Source organism: Macaca thibetana, chromosome 18, assembly GCF_024542745.1.
Source record: "Macaca thibetana thibetana isolate TM-01 chromosome 18, ASM2454274v1, whole genome shotgun sequence".
Classification (NCBI taxonomy): Eukaryota; Metazoa; Chordata; class Mammalia; order Primates; family Cercopithecidae; genus Macaca; species Macaca thibetana.
In genome coordinates this window covers 516,307-533,939 of record NC_065595.1, presented here as the reverse complement: position 1 = coordinate 533,939, position 17,633 = coordinate 516,307, and the positions used below count along the sequence as shown (strand labels likewise).

The 17,633-nt window shown below is 53.0% G+C and overlaps 2 protein-coding genes across 6 annotated transcripts in view; both read left to right on the top strand.

Moving 5' to 3' along the window:
- HSBP1L1 (heat shock factor binding protein 1 like 1) overlaps positions 1 to 17,633 on the top strand; it is a 414,139-nt gene that overhangs the window by 173,658 nt on the left and 222,848 nt on the right. The gene's annotated exons all lie outside the window — the stretch shown is intronic.
- CTDP1 (CTD phosphatase subunit 1) overlaps positions 1 to 17,633 on the top strand; it is a 74,228-nt gene that overhangs the window by 22,023 nt on the left and 34,572 nt on the right. For all 3 annotated transcript variants that reach the window (XM_050768208.1, XM_050768210.1, XM_050768211.1), the window contains exons 5-8: positions 3,254 to 3,404; positions 11,275 to 11,365; positions 13,800 to 13,966; positions 15,054 to 16,103. In XM_050768208.1, coding sequence (XP_050624165.1) covers positions 3,254 to 3,404; positions 11,275 to 11,365; positions 13,800 to 13,966; positions 15,054 to 16,103 — 1,459 coding nt within the window. The remainder of the gene's footprint in view (positions 1 to 3,253; positions 3,405 to 11,274; positions 11,366 to 13,799; positions 13,967 to 15,053; positions 16,104 to 17,633) is intronic.

Here is a 17,633-nt window from a genome sequence, read left to right as displayed (position 1 = left end):
AGAAGATGCTGTGAACGTCGTTGAAATGACAACAAAGGATTTGGAAGATTCCATCAACTTAGTTGATAAACCAGTGGCAGGGTCTACGGCGATTGCCCCTAGTTTTGAAACAAGTTCTTCTGTGGGTAAAATGCTATCAAACAGCATTGCATGCTACAGAGAAACCTTTTGTGAAAGGAAGAGTTGATTGATGGGATGAACTTCCTTGTCATCTTATTTCAAGAAACCGTCACAGCCACCCCCAGCCTTCAGTAAACACCCTCTGATCAGTCAGCAGCCGTCAGCATCGAGGTGAGACCGTACAGCAGCCAAAGAATGTGACTTGCTGAAGGCTCAGATGTTGTTAGCATTTTTTAATAATAAAATTATTTTTTATTTTTTTATTTTTTGAGACGGAGTCTCGCTCTGTTGCCCAGGCTGGAGTGCAGTGGCACGATCTCTATATCATGCAGCCTCCACCTCCGGGTTCAAGCCATTCTTGTGCTTCAGCCTCCCGAGTAGCTGGGACTACAGGTGTGTACCGCCACACCCAGCTAATTTTTATATTTTTAATAGAGATAGGGTTGCGCCATATTGGCCAGGCTGGTCTCGAACTCCAGACCTCAAGTGATCCACCTGCCTCAGCCTCCCAAAGTGCTGGGAGTACAGGCATTGAGCCACCGCATCCAGCCATTTTTAATAATAAAGTATTTTTAAATTAAGCTAGGTACATTGTTCTTTTAGACATAATGCTATTGCACATTTAATAAGCTACAGTAGAGTGTCAGCATGGATTATAGTCACTGGGAAACCAAAAAATTCCTGTGATTCTCAGTATCTCCAGGATAGGCCTGCTGAAGACAGTTGGGTCTGGTTATAATGTGGCTGTTTCTCACTTGTGTGGTCTGGAAGGCGACAATGTCCTGATGTAGTGGGGAAGGGGGTCTAAGCATGAACTGACCGTCCTCTGCCTCCTCAGTAGTGTTAGTGTACCCCACTCGACATCCAGAGGAGACCCTGAGGCGGTGCCTGGCCGTACTCCTGGCCCCTCTGAAAGCAATTTCGGGGCTCAGAAGTGGTGCTGGCCACACCTCCCGAAGCCTGGACAGCTGCTGGACTTGTTACTGTTGAGTAATGGGAAAGTTGTTGCTAGAACCTTTCACTCCTAAATCTTTAACAGAGTACCTTCTTCATGAGGGTCGTAATTAACTTAGAGCTAGAAAAATGTAACTGGGAAAGTTGTTACTAAAACCTTTGGCTGGTAGATCTTTAACAGAGTAGCTTCTTCCCGAGGGTCCTAACTAACTTAGAGCTGGAAAAATGTAACTGAGCTTAATTAAAGCCATTAAGAGTAAATATTTTACTGAGAAATTAACAGGGTTAAAAGGATAGAAGTTTAACTTCCTGAGGAAAGCAGTCTTATTTGCATGTCGATCATATGTAGGCGAGTGAGTCGGTATCGCTCATTTCATCTGTCTACTAAATACGATTTAGAATACGTTTCGGCTTCTGTGTTGTGTATGCAAATGAAAGAAACTGTATCTGAAAATCACCAGGTTACCTGGGAATGTTGATTTCCTTTGTTCAGTAGCTCAGGAAAGCACTGTCAGCAACGTGTCAGCATTTGAAGAAACAAAGGCAGAAGTGGCATCGGTGGTTATCTCGTAGTTAGTATAGGTTGTTACTGTTGGCTGGTTATCGGGGTGGTTATCCTAGGCGGTCGTTGCAGGTAGGTAGTTATCGTGAGTAGTGAGTGTAGCTGTCATCGGTGGTTATGTGGTTATCACAGGTGGTGACTGTTGGCTGATTATCTGGGGTGGTCATGTAGTTATCACAGGTTGTTACTGTTGGCTGGTTATCGGGGTGGTTATCAGGGACGGGTTGCTGCAGGTAGGTAGCTAAGCATGAGTAGTGAGTGTAGCTGTCGTCAGTGGTTATCGTGTGGTTATCGTAGAGGCTGTTACTGGTAACGCGATGACCCAGCGTGGTGGTCTTGAACAGTTGTTGCAGGTGGGTGGTTATCCTAGTAATCATGGGCAGTCGTTAATCACATGCATCGAGGGCATTCCCGCAGCTGAGAAGGCCGCACTCGCTCACTCATACCACGTTCATGGAAAGTGCTTACACAGTGGGTTTTAAATGCCACAGGTAGCGCCTTGCACCAGTTAGGGTCACGTCCTTATTTGGAGGGGCAGGTGGACATGCAACCTCTGTCCCACATGGAGGGATGGGCGCACGTGTGGTCCTCTGTCCCACATGGAGGGGCGTGTACACACTGTCCCCTGTCCCATGTGGAGGGATGTGTGCACACGCATGTCCTCTGTCCCATGTGGAGGGGCATGTATACATGTCCTCTGTCCCATGCCCATGTGGAGGGGCGTGTACACACTGCTGTCCCCTGTCCCATGTGGAGGGGCGAGTGCAGACACATGTCCTCTGTCCCATGTGGAGGGGTGTGTGCACACTGTCCCCTGTCCCACATGGAGGGGTGTGTGCACACGCGTGTCCTCTGTCCCACATGGAGGAGCATGTACACACATGTCCTCTGTCCCATGTGGAGGGGTGTGTACACACATGTCCTCTGTGTGGAGGGGCACGTACACACACATGTCCTCTGTCCCATGTGGAGGGGCATGTACACACATCCTCTGTCCGTGTGGAGGGGCGTGTACACACACATGTCCTCTGTCCCATGTGGAGGGGCGTGTACACACACGTCCTCTGTCCGTGTGGGGGGGCGTGTACACACACATGTCCTCTGTCCCATGTGGAGGGGCATGTACACACGCATGTCCTCTGTCCTTGTGGAGGAGCGTGTACACACGCATGTCCTCTGTCCGTGTGGAGAGGCGTGTACACACGCATGTCCTCTGTCCGTGTGGAGGAGCGTGTACACATGCATGTCCTCTGTCCGTGTGGAGAGGCGTGTACACACGTGTTCTCTGTCCCATGTGGAGGGGTGTGTACACACACATGTTCTCTGTCCGTGTGGAGAGGTGCATACACACACATGTCCTGTGTCCCATGTGGAGGGGCGTGTACACACATGTTCTCTGTCCGTGTGGAGAGGTGCATACACACACATGTCCTGTGTCCCATGTGGAGGGGCAGGCATATGCATGTCTTCAGAATGCCTGTCTCGGACACGTGTGTCTTCAGGACGCCTGTCTCGGACACGTGTGTCTTCAGGACGCCTGTCTCAGGCACACGGGTTGTGGGGGCTGCTGGGGCTCCTCAGACCTTTTCTCCTGACTGTTGCTGCCGTTCTTTTCAGGGCATCTTTCACTTCCAGCTGGGCCGGGGTGAGCCCATGTTGCACACGCGCCTGCGTCCGCACTGCAAGGACTTCCTGGAGAAGATCGCCAAGCTGTACGAGCTGCACGTCTTCACCTTCGGCAGCCGGCTGTACGCGCACACCATCGCAGGTCAGTGCGCCGCGGCCGGAGGGGCCGTGGGAACCGTGGGTTTCTTTCCTGTTTTCGGTGATGGTTTCTTAAAGATGAAGAAAGAAAAGAAGCTCCCCTGCAACTCAGTTGTGGTCTTGGAGTTGGCCGTTGTGCAGGGGGTTGTGAGAGGTAAGGGAATTCTGCCACTGCGGCCGGCGGGTGGGGCTGGAGCCGCTCTGGCCGGGTGCAGTACTGGGTGGGCCACTTTGGGAGTTTGTCAGGACGACGTGGGCACGTGGAACCACCTTCTGTGAGATACTCTGACAGACACCTGTTAATCAGTTCACAGGGACTTCAGGCCAGGCTGCTTGTGTGTGCTCGTGCCGGGTGCTCTCACTATACACAGTGTGGCCGTCCCCTACCTGCACGTGGGCACCCTTAGGATTTAGCGTTTGCTTCTGTCTCCCTGGGTGGTAGCGTGAGTGCCAGTCTGCAGCAGCAGGATGAAGCAAGGGGACAGTGCCACGGGACGGTGACTGTCCCATGTGTACGATGCAAGGGGACAATGCCACAGGATGGTGACCGTCTGTCCCACGTGGACGAAGCAAGGGGATGATGACATGGGACGGTGACCATCTGTTCCATGTGGACGAAGCAAGGGGATGATGACATGGGACGGTGACCATCTGTTCCACGTGGACGAAGCAAGGGGATGACGCGGGACGGTGACCGTCTGTCCCACGTGGACGAAGCGAGGGGACAACGACGCGGGACGGTGACCATCTGTTCCACGTGGACGAAGCGAGGGGACGACGCGGGACGGTGACCGTCTGTCCCACGTGGACGAAGCAAGGGGACAACGATGCGGGACGGTGACCGTCTGTCCCACGTGGACAAAGTGAGGGGACAACGACGCGGGACGGTGACCGTCTGTCCCACGTGGACGTGGGCCCGAGTGGCAGTGTGGGCTCCTCCGTGCCGGCTCCAGAGGTTTAGATTGAGTGTTTTAAAATTCAAAGATCTTTCCGGATTGGTCTTAGTCTTTTGTTGTTGGTGGGGAAATGAATTTTGAATCCTCCTTTAATATTTAGTGCCTTTCTAGGAATTTTGATCATGACCTTTAATTCCTCTTGTAATTGAAATTCGAAACATTCACTTGTAACATTATGGCTGCTGCTGTATGGCTGCCTGAGATCGATGATGTGAAGAGAAGTAATTATGCACAAGGGTGATACTGCTCACGTCCTCAAGCCAGTAAAGAACCTGCTGGCCAGGCGCCATGGCTCACACCTGTAATCCCAGCACTTTGGGAGGCCGAGGCAGGCGGATCACGAGGTCAGGAGATCGAGACCATCCTGGCTAACACGGTGAAACCCCGTCTCTACTAAAAATACAAAAAATTAACTGGGCGTGGTAGCGGGCGCCTGTAGTCCCAGCTACTCGGGAGGCTGAGGCAGGAGAATGGCATAAACCCGGGAGGCGGAGCTTGCAGTGAGCCGAGATCGCGCCACTGCACTCCAGCCTGGGCGACAGAGCAGACTCTGTCTCAAAAAAAAAACCACAAAAAACAAAAGAAATAACGCCTGCTATGATTTGGGATTTTACAGCCCCCAAGTCCGTATGTTAAAACCCAGTCTAGGCCGGGCGCGGTGGCTCACGCCTGTAATCCCAGCACTTTGGGAGGCTGAGGCGGGTGGATCACAAGGTCAGGAGATCGAGACCACGGTGAAACCCCATCTCTACTAAAAATACAAGAAATGAGCTGGGCGCGGTGGCGGGCGCCTGTAGTCCCAGCTACTCGGGAGGCTGAGGCAGGAGAATGGCGTGAACCCAGGAGGCGGAGCTTACAGTGAGCCAGGATCACGCCACTGCACTCCAGCTTGGGCGACAGAGCGAGACTCCGTCTCAAAAAAAAAAATAAATAAATAAATAAATAAAACCCAGTCCCAAGGCGAGGGTGTCAGGAGGGGTGTGGAAGGCGGTGAGGTCGTGAGGACTCCATCCTCCTGAGTGGAATCAGGGCCCTTACCCAGGCGGGTTCTGGGAGCTGCGGGAGGTGCAGCAAGCCAGTTCCCACTGACCTGCAGCCGCGTCGCTGGCGCCTTGGTTGGACGCTGCCTCCAGAACTGTGAGGAAGGGACGTCCGTTCCTGAGTCACCCACGCTGTGGAGTTTCTTCAGAGCAGCCCAGGCCGACTAAGCTGCCTTAGTCAACTTCCACTATGTGGAAATAGACCCCCGAATCCCTGTGTGTCCCAGCCCCGGACTCCCTGTGTGTGTCCCAGCGCCGGACTCCCTGTGTGTGTCCCAGCCCCGGACCCCCTGTGTGTGTTCCAGCCCCAAATCCCTGTGTGTGTTCCAGCCCCGAATCCCTGTGTGTGTTCCAGCCCCAAATCCCTGTGTGTGTTCCAGCCCCGAATCCCTGTGTGTGTTCCAGCCCCAAATCCCTGTGTGTGTTCCAGCCCCGGACTCCCTGTGTGTGTTCCAGCCCCAAATCCCTGTGTGTGTTCCAGCCCCAAATCCCTGTGTGTGTTCCAGCCCCAAATCCCTGTGTGTGTTCCAGCCCCAAATCCCTGTGTGTGTTCCAGCCCCAAATCCCTGTGTGTGTTCCAGCCCCAGACTCCCTGTGTGTGTTCCAGCCCCGGACTCCCTGTGTGTGTCCCAGCCCCGAATCCCTGTGTGTGTCCCAGCCCCGAATCCCTGTGTGTGTTCCAGCCCCAGACTCCCTGTGTGTGTTCCAGCCCCAAATCCCTGTGTGTGTTCTAGCCCCGAATCCCTGTGTGTGTTCCAGCCCCGAATCCCTGTGTGTGTCCCAGCCCCAAATCCCTGTGTGTGTCCCAGCCCCAAATCCCTGTGTGTGTCCCAGCCCCAAATCCCTGTGTGTGTTCCAGCCCCGAATCCCTGTGTGTGTTCCAGCCCCGAATCCCTGTGTGTGTTCCAGCCCCGAGTCCCTGTGTGTGTTCCAGCCCCAAATCCCTGTGTGTGTCCCAGCCCCGAATCCCTGTGTGTGTTCCAGCCCCGAATCCCTGTGTGTGTTCCAGCCCCGACTCCCTGTGTGTGTTCCAGCCCCAAATCCCTGTGTGTGTTCCAGCCCCGAATCCCTGTGTGTGTTCCAGCCCTGAATCCCTGTGTGTGTCCCAGCCCCGGACTCCCTGTGTGTGTCCCAGCCCCGGACTCCCTGTGTGTGTTCCAGCCCCAAATCCCTGTGTGTGTTCCAGCCCCGAATCCCTGTGTGTGTTCCAGCCCCAAATCCCTGTGTGTGTTCCAGCCCCAAATCCCTGTGTGTGTTCCAGCCCCAAATCCCTGTGTGTGTCCCAGCCCCGAATCCCTGTGTGTGTTCCAGCCCCGAATCCCTGTGTGTGTTCCAGCCCCGAATCCCTGTGTGTGTTCCAGCCCCGAATCCCTGTGTGTGTTCCAGCCCCGAATCCCTGTGTGTGTTCCAGCCCTGACTCCCTGTGTGTGTTCCAGCCCCGAATCCCTGTGTGTGTTCCAGCCCCGAATCCCTGTGTGTGTTCCAGCCCCGAATCCCTGTGTGTGTTCCAGCCCTGGACTGTGCCTTCGCAGCCAGTACCAGGCACCTCCCGGGGCCAACCCGTAAGTCACACACCGCAGTGCGGGTGACGCCCACGCAGACCAGACGCCCGAGGGGCGTCACGTTCACAATAACAAATGTCAGGGAGAGACTAAAGACCAGAGAAGTCTTCCTCACGGTCGTCATATCCGTGGCTGTCCCCTGTTCTCTGTTTTTTTGTGTGTATAATTTTGCCGAGTTTGTCTTAATATGTGCACAAGTTTATGTACTGTTCTTTTCACGTAAGATTTCATCACCAAGAATTCATCCATCCCTTTGTTATAAATCTTCATCATTTTATGTGAGTTTTCCCTCCTCTGTGGACTGGATCCTCTGGGTGAGTTCCTGAAACCCAGCTTGTTCAGTGGGGGCGTGGTTCCTGACCCCCAGGACTGTGAGCGCCGCGCGCTGTGTGGCCTGCTCCCTGGCAGGTGACGCGTTTGCCTCCTGCCTCCCGCCTCCCACACAGGGTGCTCCCCAGCGGGCACAGCCTGGCGACCTGCAAGTCTGATTCCTGAAGGCGGCAGGCAGTCCAGGATGCACCGGTGATGTTTCCTTCTTCTCCTGTCCCATCTTCTGTCCGTGTATCTAGTGCCCATGCAAATGTTTCTTCTTTGGGGCATCCTTCTCCAGGTCTCTCTCTTTAAAGTTGGGGTTATGTAGGTTGGCTGTTGCACACGTCTTGCTTATCCTTTTCTGAGGGACGTCAACGTTTGTTGGTCAGAGCACACAAGCCCCAGTGAGGATGAGTATGTGGAAGGCTCGAGTCTGTTTAAATGCTTGGCTGGAGGGGATTTGGGCCAAAAGCAGAGAGGTCCCAGGTTTTAGCTGGGCCACACCCTTGCCACCCTTCACACCGACAGGCAGGGCGTGGGACACTACAGTCAGATTCCACGTTCATGAGGCCTCGTGTGGTGAAAGATGAAGCAGGTGAAGAGAATGCCATGTTTCTTTATCAGCCTGAAAGCTGGAGGGAGCCTGGTAGCTGCCTGCAAATTCAGCAGAACATCCATACTGACATCTGCAGGCCCCTGAGCCGCTTGGACAGCAGAGCACGGGAGCCTGCTGGTGGGTGCGTGTCTGTGGAGGGCCTCGAGCGTGGGTGGGGGCGTGGCTGCGGAGGGCCTCGAGCGTGGGTGGGGGCGTGGCTGCGGAGGGCCTCGAGCGTGGGTGGGGGCGTGGCTGCGGAGGGCCTCGAGCGTGGGTGGGGGCGTGGCTGCGGAGGGCCTCGAGCGTGGGTGGGGGCGTGGCTGCGGAGGGCCTCGAGCGTGGGTCCTGCTGCGGGGAGACCCGCTGGGTTTGCTGGCATCACCGGGCCCTGTCTGGCGCCTTCTGCGTTTCAAGCTCTGCTATCTACGTGAAAGTCCAGCATTCCAGTATGTCCAAGAGATGGGCTGAAACCAGACGAAGACATCACAAGAAAACTGCAGACCAGTATCCCTTTGAACATGGACGCAGAGATTCTCAGCAGAACACGGGCCCTCGAGCCCAGCAACGCGGGAGGAGGACTGCGTCCAGGCTGCGGTTCAGGAAGGCCCAGCTTGGCTTCGTCGTGGCTGGCGGGATCTGTAGAGATGACCTGGGTCAGCTTTTCTGCAAGTGAGAAAGTGAGGTCTGGACTGAAGCCTGAGGTGGCTGCTGAGCTTCCGCCTTTGATGCTTTTCATTTTGAAAGTGACCGTGTTGATAGCATGTGTGCTTTCAGTATGACTAGGACAGAAATGTTGAGTGTTTGGGATGCGTGTCTTTTATGTGATTGTAGAGACGCTAATAATTCCATTAACAGACTTTAGATTTAGCGACTTCGTGGCCTCAGTGATCATCTAGAAGTTAAGTGTCTGTGTATAGTAAGAAACAATTGCGTTTATTTCTCCTTTAAGTCCAGGTATCTTTTTGTTACTGAAATACTAACAAACCAGTGACATCAAGGAAGGGAAAGCTCCTGGCAATGCTGCATTTGAAACGTTTGGAGGTGGTGATGCTTCAGCCAGGAGGCGGGTTCATCTTCCCAGAAGATCTTACGGACCCCGGAGTGCATTGTGCGTAGCGCCGCGGGGCTGCAGGGTAACTGAGGTGGCGCCCAGAGCAGCCTTTCTGTTTTAACTGTCATGCGTATGTTTCAGCCTGTATCGAAAACAGCCAGCGTGTTTCTCGCGTTTGTGATCTCAGAGGTGGTGGTACAGAGGTTGAGCTCAGTAGGGATGGGTGCAGGCAGTAGTTGATTAAAAGCCAGTGTGAAAACAATAGTGATTGCGTGGAGTGTAGTCAGGGCACGTTCAAATCCCGGAAGTGGACCCCGTGTGCCACGCGGAGATGTGGAGCCGGGCGTTGTGGGTGCGTTCAGATCTGGAAGTGGACCCCGTGTGCCACGCGGAGATGTGGAGCTGGGCGTTGTGGGTGCGTTCAGATCTGGAAGTGGACCCCGTGTGCCGCGCGGAGATGTGGAGCCGGGCGTTGTGGGTGCGTTCAGATCTGGAAGTGGACCCCGTGTGCCGCGCGGAGATGTGGAGCCGGGCGTCGTGGGTGCGTTCGGATCTGGAAGTGGACCCCGTGTGTCATACAGGGGCGTGGAGCCAGGTGCTCCAGTGAGTCTTAAGTCTTGAGAGGATGTGGGCTGCGTGGTTGGAGTTTGGGTTCACAGTGCTTCTGAGATGTCTGGTCTACCTCCTGTGCTTCATGCAGAGCTGACGGTTATGCAGGGGACCTGTGTGCCATGATGAGATCACAGACCCAGCTCTCGACTCTGGACTGGCTCACTCTTCTGCAGTCTAGTCTCCATTTTGTTCCATGGCACCTGCACGTGTCATGCCAGATAGAGGTTGTGTGTTAATGTGTTCAGTTTTCTTATAATTTCAGCCTCTTGGGAGGGTAATAATTGTGTTGTATTCATTCCTGTACCTTATATTCCTGGCAAAATTCCAAGTAATGTTAAACTCAGTAAATGTTAAATGAACAAACACTCTTACACATTATCTACGTGCCATGGAATACCTATCTCTTGAGGTATGTCCAGATTTATGGCTTCAGCCACTTGTATGATGAGTAGCTGAAACATTTCCTTGTGAGGCTTCATACTTACCGTAGCTTTTTCTCTCCAGAATGTTTTAAATGGCCAGTGAAATTAAATTGACATTGAACTTGATGCCTCCAACATATTTTACCAATAGAATAAATTACCTGAAAAGTCTGTTTTGTTTTTGTTTAGTACCCCTACTTCCACAAACTGAAATACGTTTACTATATATTCTGTGGTTCTTGTAAATTAGCAAGAGATGACTTATTTTTAAATTATCTTTCTTTAAAATTATGGGCACTTCACTGTAAATTGAAGACTTTGCAAACTTAGGAAGGTAATACAGTAAGCTAAAAGTTCAGAAGATAAATTTATAGATCAGGATACCCAGAGCAGAGGTAATACCAAGAAATCTCTGCCTGATTTCTTGATTGTGACGGCGGTGCCTCCTGAAGTGCAGAAGGGGTGTTTGCAGATAGCATGGTTTTACCGTCTTTAAAGAGTCAAGGCAGAGCATCAAGCACGTAAAGCTCTTTAGAAAATTACTTTTAAAAAATTAAACTAGACTTGTAATTAACAGATGTCGTGTAAAGTACAAGTGTCAACTGTAGCCCGGGCGGATTCTTCGCTGCGGAAGCAGCTTCTGCACTAGCTGGTCATTGTGGTGTCGCGATGTCCTTCCTTCCCAGTCTGCTCTGTCAGGCAGGCTTCCTCGGTGTTGCCTGAATGACCAGCGTAAACGTGTGTCATAGTGAGAAGTAACCGACCTTCCTGTGTTCTACAACACAGCGTGTGAGTTTGTGTGATTCTACTGAAGTAACTTAGGAGAAGCAAGCTTCCTTGGTAACCTTTCCTCCACTAACCGTTACAGATAACAGCAGGGCCGCCCGCCCGGGGTTCGTAAAGACCGTGTCTGAGGTGACGCAGGGTAGTTTCAGTTCAGCGTCCAGACTCCATCACGCGAAGAACCACATGCAGAGCGTTTTGACATTGAACGGTGACTCACCTGTTTGACTTATGAAGTGCCTTCCGTAGTTTTCATGTCCATCTGGTTTAGACAGGTGCTTCAGTAGGATGTTACAAATTTTCCATGTTAATAGAATTATAAACACTTACAGACATGATTCGTGTTTGACAAATAAGTTCACCGTAAGAGAAAAGAAGCCCTCCGTGAGCCCGGTCTTACACGAAAAGGGATGAAGTGTTTGGTGCCAATTCATCGTGTTTTGTGTCTGCCACTGTAAAATAACATTCAAGACTTCACCACGCGCTGTGTGACCTAAACGTGTCTCAGGCGTGTAATCTTTGTCCTGTTTTCTTTTCCAAGGCTTTTTAGACCCCGAGAAGAAGCTTTTTTCTCATCGAATATTATCCAGGGATGAATGTATTGACCCGTTTTCTAAAACGGGAAACCTTAGGTATGTACCTGGCCACGCTCCTCACAGAGAACTCTTGCTGTTCATTTCCTGTTTCAAAAATCGCATCTGGAGATTTAGAGCAGTATTTCTTTTCCTATTTCTTTTCTTTTTTTTTTTTTTTTTTTTTTTTTTTGAGACGGTGTCTCGCTCTGTCACCCAGGCTGGAGTGCCGTGGTGCGATCTCAGCTCACTGCAGGCTCTGCCTCCCAGGTTCCCGCCATTCTCCTGCCTCAGCCTCCTGACTTAGCTGGTACTACAGGTGCCCGCCACCTTGCCCAGCTAATTTTTTTTTTTTTTTTTTTTTTTTTTTTTTTTTACTTTTAGTACAGACGAGTTTCACTGTGTTAGCCAGGATGGTGTCTATCTCCTGACTTCATGATCCTCCCACCTCAGCCTCCCAAAGTGCTGGGATTACAGGCGTGAGCCATCGCACCCGTCCTAGAGCAGTATTTCTGTATTGATGTTTTTAAGGAATTTAACGTCCCCTCTCCAGTTTTCCTTGTTAGCCTCAGAGTACTTAGAAAGTTCCTTTCTAACCTGTACTCCCACTGTCTCCCAGGTTGCCTGAGCCCCGGTGCTTGTGCAGGGCCCCCAGTCCAGGCTCTGCCCCGTCCCAACAGCCCCTCCCTGAAACCATCCTTGGGCTGGGCTTTTGCGTCTGTGGAGGCGGGGACTGTCATCCTCTCAGCCTCATCTGTGTCAGACGGCACCCATTCGAAGTCAGCCCGCCGCCTGACGTCGTGCATCTGTTTGCTTAACAACCCTGGCATGTGTGATCATTCTAGTCCCTTTAGCTCCAGGTTTTCATTCCTGTGCGAAGACTTGTGGTTGGAGAGGCAGGAGGCAGGGGTGCGTCCCCACAGGAGGCCAGCTTTTGCCTCTGAGTATCCAGGGAATGACCAGGGCTCCTGGGGAACTCGGGGACTGGACTTTTGGGCCCAGAACCCAGGAGGGCAGGCGTAGGGACGGGATGGCATCAGGGACCCGAGTGGGCAGAGGAATGTGGATAACCCCACCCCACGCACAAGTTCAGCAGCTCTGTGGGGCTCCTGGTTTAGGGGCAGTTCTTGACGTCAGCGTCAGCATCTGAGGTTTATAGTTTTCTTAGGAGCTTGCCTGTGTTAATCCTACTGATAATTTATAAAATCCTAAGTCACATGACTTTTGCCCGTCTTTTTGCTTTTTGCCATTTCTTCCTTTCCATGAGCTCCAGAGCCTTCTCCTCTTAGCTCCTCTGAGCCTTTTTGACAGGGTGGCCCCTCCCTGCCCCTACGTAGAGACTTTTTTATATCCTTCTGTATTCTTTGGCGTTTCTTGCCCACTCTGTACGAGGAGTTTCCCCATTTCCACCTGGAAGTCTGTCCCTGCTGGTGCAACGCATCAGGTGTGGCTTGTTCTCCCGAGGAGCCCTGGCGGTCGCAGCTTCAGCTTCAGCCGCTTCCTGGCTCACGGTGGCCGCCGCCTCCCAGTGCTTCGGTTTTTACATTTAGGGAGTCCACGCAGACTGTGAGGCCTATGCAAGCTGATGTTAACTAAGAAGAGACTCTGAAAGTATTTACTTCAGAAACCTCCTTTTTGCTAGTTAGCGCCAGAGTGAGCAGATTAATCAGGGCTAAAGAGAATGAGAGGTGCTGTTAGTGACGTGTTAAGGGGAAAAGTCACCTGAAGGCAGAATGATAGGATCGAATGGGGACACACCCAGGATAGGCCCTAGTGGCGGGCACTGTGGTTTGCATGGAGGTAGCTGTAGGTCCACTTAGAAATTCTGCATCGGCAGTAGGTCTGGTTTTTGTTTTTTTTGTTTTTGAGATGGTCTAACTCTGTTGCCCAGACCTAAGTGCAGTAGTGTGGTCTCAGCTCCCCACAGCCTTGACTTCCTGGGCTCAAGCTATCCTCCCACTTCAGCCTTCTGAGTAGCTGGGACTACAGGTGCACACCACCACACCCGGCTAACTTCTGTATTTTTTGTAGAGACGGGGTCTTACCGTGTTGCTCAGGCTGGTCTCAGGCTCTGAGGCTCAAGCGGCCCTCCCAAAGCGCTGGAATTCCAGGCCTGAGCCACACAGCCCATCCCGGGCTGTTTTCAAAGTCAGCAAATTCTGGCCTTTAGGCTACACAGCCTGGTTTGTACATGAAGTTTTATTGGAACATGGCCACGCCCACGCGGTTGGAGTTGGGTTTCATCCCTGTGGCCCTTCATGCCTGAAGTAGTGACTCTGGCGCTTTAAGAAACAGTTTGCGAACTCCGGCTTGAAGGAGATTCAGAAGCTGTGGAGAAGATGTTACTGAGGTTTAAATGTGACCCAAACAGAAAGGGCTTCGGGGCGGATGGTGTCAGTTTCTGATGAACCTGCTGTCTGTTGGTTACATGTGGGTTAGAATCTTAAACTCTTTTCATTATTATTTTGTGTGAATTTTGCATTTTCACTTGTAGAAACCTCTTTCCTTGTGGAGACTCAATGGTTTGCATTATTGATGATCGAGAAGATGTCTGGAAGTTTGCCCCCAATCTGATAACTGTGAAGAAATACGTGTACTTCCAGGGCACAGGTGATATGAATGCGCCCCCTGGGTCCCGAGACTCTCAGATGAGAAAGAAAGGTGGGTAACCTCCTTCCTGAGTCTCTAGAATTTACATTTGCTTATTGTTTAGCTCTTCTTATTTCTTATCTCTATTTTGACTGCTCTAAATTCAAGATACACTTTGATTTTTTATTTGTATTTCAATAGAGGTTATTGGATTTATGTATATAGTACTGGAAAACAGGATATTATGTCGTTTTGATTTGGGCTTTAAAAAAAATGGCCCTCACTTAAGCATTTTCCCAGTTGAATAAAAACTAAAGGATACTGTTTAACCTAACATGTGAATAACTCCTTTCATCCCAGTTTTCCTTAAACGCATGCCTGGGCCTCGGGCCATGGCATTCTGTAGAGAGCGCGAATGTGGGGGCAGTGGCTGTGCAGGGAAGAACCGTCCCCAGAGTGCAGTGTTCAGGCCCGGCGCTGGCTGGGCCCAGAGAGCAGCGTGGTTTAACCTGTCAGGCAGGCCTGCGGCTGACGTCCACCCTGTGAAAAGTTAAGTGTTTTTGACCCTTAGTTTTTAAAAAAAAATATTTTGAGGCGTACATTTGCTGCTCTAGTCACTGAAATGGAACTTGGAGGTTGAAACCAGAAGAGGGTGGGACTGGGGTCCCTCCTGTAGGAGGCTGAGGCTTTCACCAGATGGCTGGGGTCAGCGTGGAGTTGCTGACTTCCTCCAGACCGGGGCTTGGGAAACTGTGGCCACGGTGGCGCCAGGTCTGCAGCCTGGAGACCTCCAGTTGTTCTTATAGACGGAGGATCCTTCCTCCCCCAGATCCAGAGCTTTTTGAGTTGCCCACATGGTGCTTAAAGGAAATACTCATTGGAGCATTTTGGATTTTTCAGATTTGGGATGTTCAAGTGGTAAGTTTAACGCAAATACTCCAAACTCAGAAACACATTCAGTGTCCAAAACATCTGTGGCCCCATGCACTTCGGGTAAGGGGTGCTCACCCCGTCAGGCTCTTCACAGCAAGGTTGCCAAGGCCTGGTCTAGAGGGTGGCAGAGTTCACAGCCATGAAGAAGGGCGCTGCTTTAACTTGGAATGCTATTTAATGTTTAATGCTGAAGCGCGGTAACTTTTCCTTTTGCATGCATATTTAGTAAATCATTCTTCTCGAGGCACCGAGATCGCAGAGCAAGCTCCGCCCATGAGAGAGCCCGAGTGGGGAACGCAGGCCCCTGGAGTGGAGCCCAGCAATGGCCTGGAGAAGCCGGCTCAGGAGCTGAACGGCAATGAGGCTACCGCCCCACAGGACACGCCCCGCCCTGGGAAACCGGACGAGAGGGACACCTGGCCCGCTGCGCAGGCCCCCACCAGCAGTGGAGAGCTGGCAGGCACTCCTGAGCCCCAAGGATCCTGTGTGCAGGGTGGCCGGGCGGCACCGGGACAGCGGCCTGCCCAGGGTGCCACGGGCACTGACCTGGACTTCGACTTATCCAGCGACAGCGAGAGCAGCAGTGAGTCCGAGGGCACGAAGTCTCCCTCCTCCGCCTCTGACGGCGAAAGTGAGGGGAGGAGAAGCCGGCAGAAGCCAAAGGAGGAGGAGAACCCGGCTCCAGAGGGAGCCGGGGCGCTGGCTCAGGGCAGTTCCCTGGAGCCGGGGCGGCCTGCAGCACTGAGTCTCCCCGGAGAGGCCGAGCCCGGCACGCATGCCCCAGACAAGGGGCCCGAGCTGGGTGGGCAGGAGGAGGGCGAGCGGGACGGCCTCTGCGGCCTGGGCAATGGCTGTGCCGACAGGAAGGAGGCGGAGACCGAGTCACAGAACAGCGAGCTGTCGGGCGTCACCGCGGGCGAGTCCCTGGACCAGAGTGTGGAGGAGGAGGAGGAGGACACGGACGAGGATGACCACCTCATCTACCTGGAGGAGATCCTGGTCCGTGTGCACACCGACTACTACGCCAAGTACGACCGCTTCCTCAACAAGGAGATCGAGGAGGCGCCGGATATCCGCAAGATCGTGCCGGAACTGAAGAGCAAGGTGCTGGCTGATGTGGCCATAATTTTCAGTGGGCTGCACCCGACAAACTTCCCGATAGAGAAGACGCGGGAGCATTACCACGCCACGGCGCTGGGAGCGAAGATCCTCACTCGGCTGGTGCTGAGCCCCGACGCCCCTGACAGGGCCACGCACCTGATCGCCGCGCGGGCTGGTGAGTGCTGCCTCCCTGTGCCCCGGGCATGGTCAGGCCCGCCGTCTCCTTGCAGGCACTCCTTAGAGCTGGCATTGCTGTTCATCTCACATTCAGCTTTTAGAAACGTTTCCCAGAATCACCATCTTTTAAGAATAGATCATGACGTTGGGTGAAATTCGAGTTCGGGCACGTTCATGCTTTCGGACCGCAGTCATCACGCACAGTGTTGGGTGGTGTGAGTTACTCACGTGCGGTGTAGAAAGTTCAGCGCTTCTCCCTGGAGTGAGCCATGGCTGGATTAGAGAGCAGGGAATCAGCGATGGGGTGAGTGAGCCATGGCTGGATTAGAGAGCAGGGAATCAGCGATGGGGTGAGTGAGCCATGGCTGGCTTGGAGAGCAGGGAATCAGCGATGGGGTGAGTGAGCCATGGCTGCATTAGAGAGCAGGGAATCAGCGATGGGGTGAGTGAGCCATGGCTGGATTGGAGAGCAGGGAATCAGCGATGGGGTGAGTGAGCCATGGCTGGCTTGGAGAGCAGGGAATCAGCGATGGGGTGAGTGAGCCATGGCTGGCTTGGAGAGCAGGGAATCAGCGATGGGGTGAGTGAGCCATGGCTGGGTTGGAGAGCAGGGAATCAGCGATGGGGTGAGTGAGCCATGGCTGGCTTGGAGAGCAGGGAATCAGCGATGGGGTGAGTGAGCCATGGCTGGCTTGGAGAGCAGGGAATCAGCGATGGGGTGAGTGAGCCATGGCTGGCTTGGAGAGCAGGGAATCAGCGATGGGGTGAGTGAGCCATGGCTGGATTGGAGAGCAGGGAATCAGCGATGGGGTGAGTGAGCCATGGCTGGATTGGAGAGCAGGGAATCAGCGATGGGGTGAGTGAGCCATGGCTGGATTGGAGAGCAGGGAATCAGCGATGGGGTGAGTGAGCCATGGCTGGATTGGAGAGCAGGGAATCAGCGATGGGGTGAGTGAGCCATGGCTGGGTTGGAGAGCAGGGAATCAGCGATGGGGTGAGTGAGCCATGGCTGGGTTGGAGAGCAGGGAATCAGCGATGGGGTGAGTGAGCCATGGCTGGGTTGGAGAGCAGGGAATCAGCGATGGGGTGAGTGAGCCATGGCTGGCTTGGAGAGCAGGGAATCAGCGATGGGGTGAGTGAGCCATGGCTGGGTTGGAGAGCAGGGAATCAGCGATGGGGTGAATGAGCCATGGCTGGATTAGAGAACAAGGAATCAGCGATGGGGTGTAGTGGAAAAACTCCAGGCAGGAACAGGATGCGGGGCCCTCAGTTCGCAGGTAAAAGGTTGACAAACCCTCTGAGTTAGAAAACTAAGTGCAAAGCTTTGGCTGAAACGTGCATAGAAGGACACGTTGTGGCTGGGAGAGCGGAGGACAGGCCTGCTGTCTCCTGATGGTGAAACCTGTCCCAGACAGGGCAGGCCGCTCTGACACGTTGAAAGTTCTGCCGAATAAAACAACCTTTCAGCGATAGGTGAATCTTGAAGGAAGACTTGCACCCCAGTGCTTAAAAAACCCAAATATCTCAG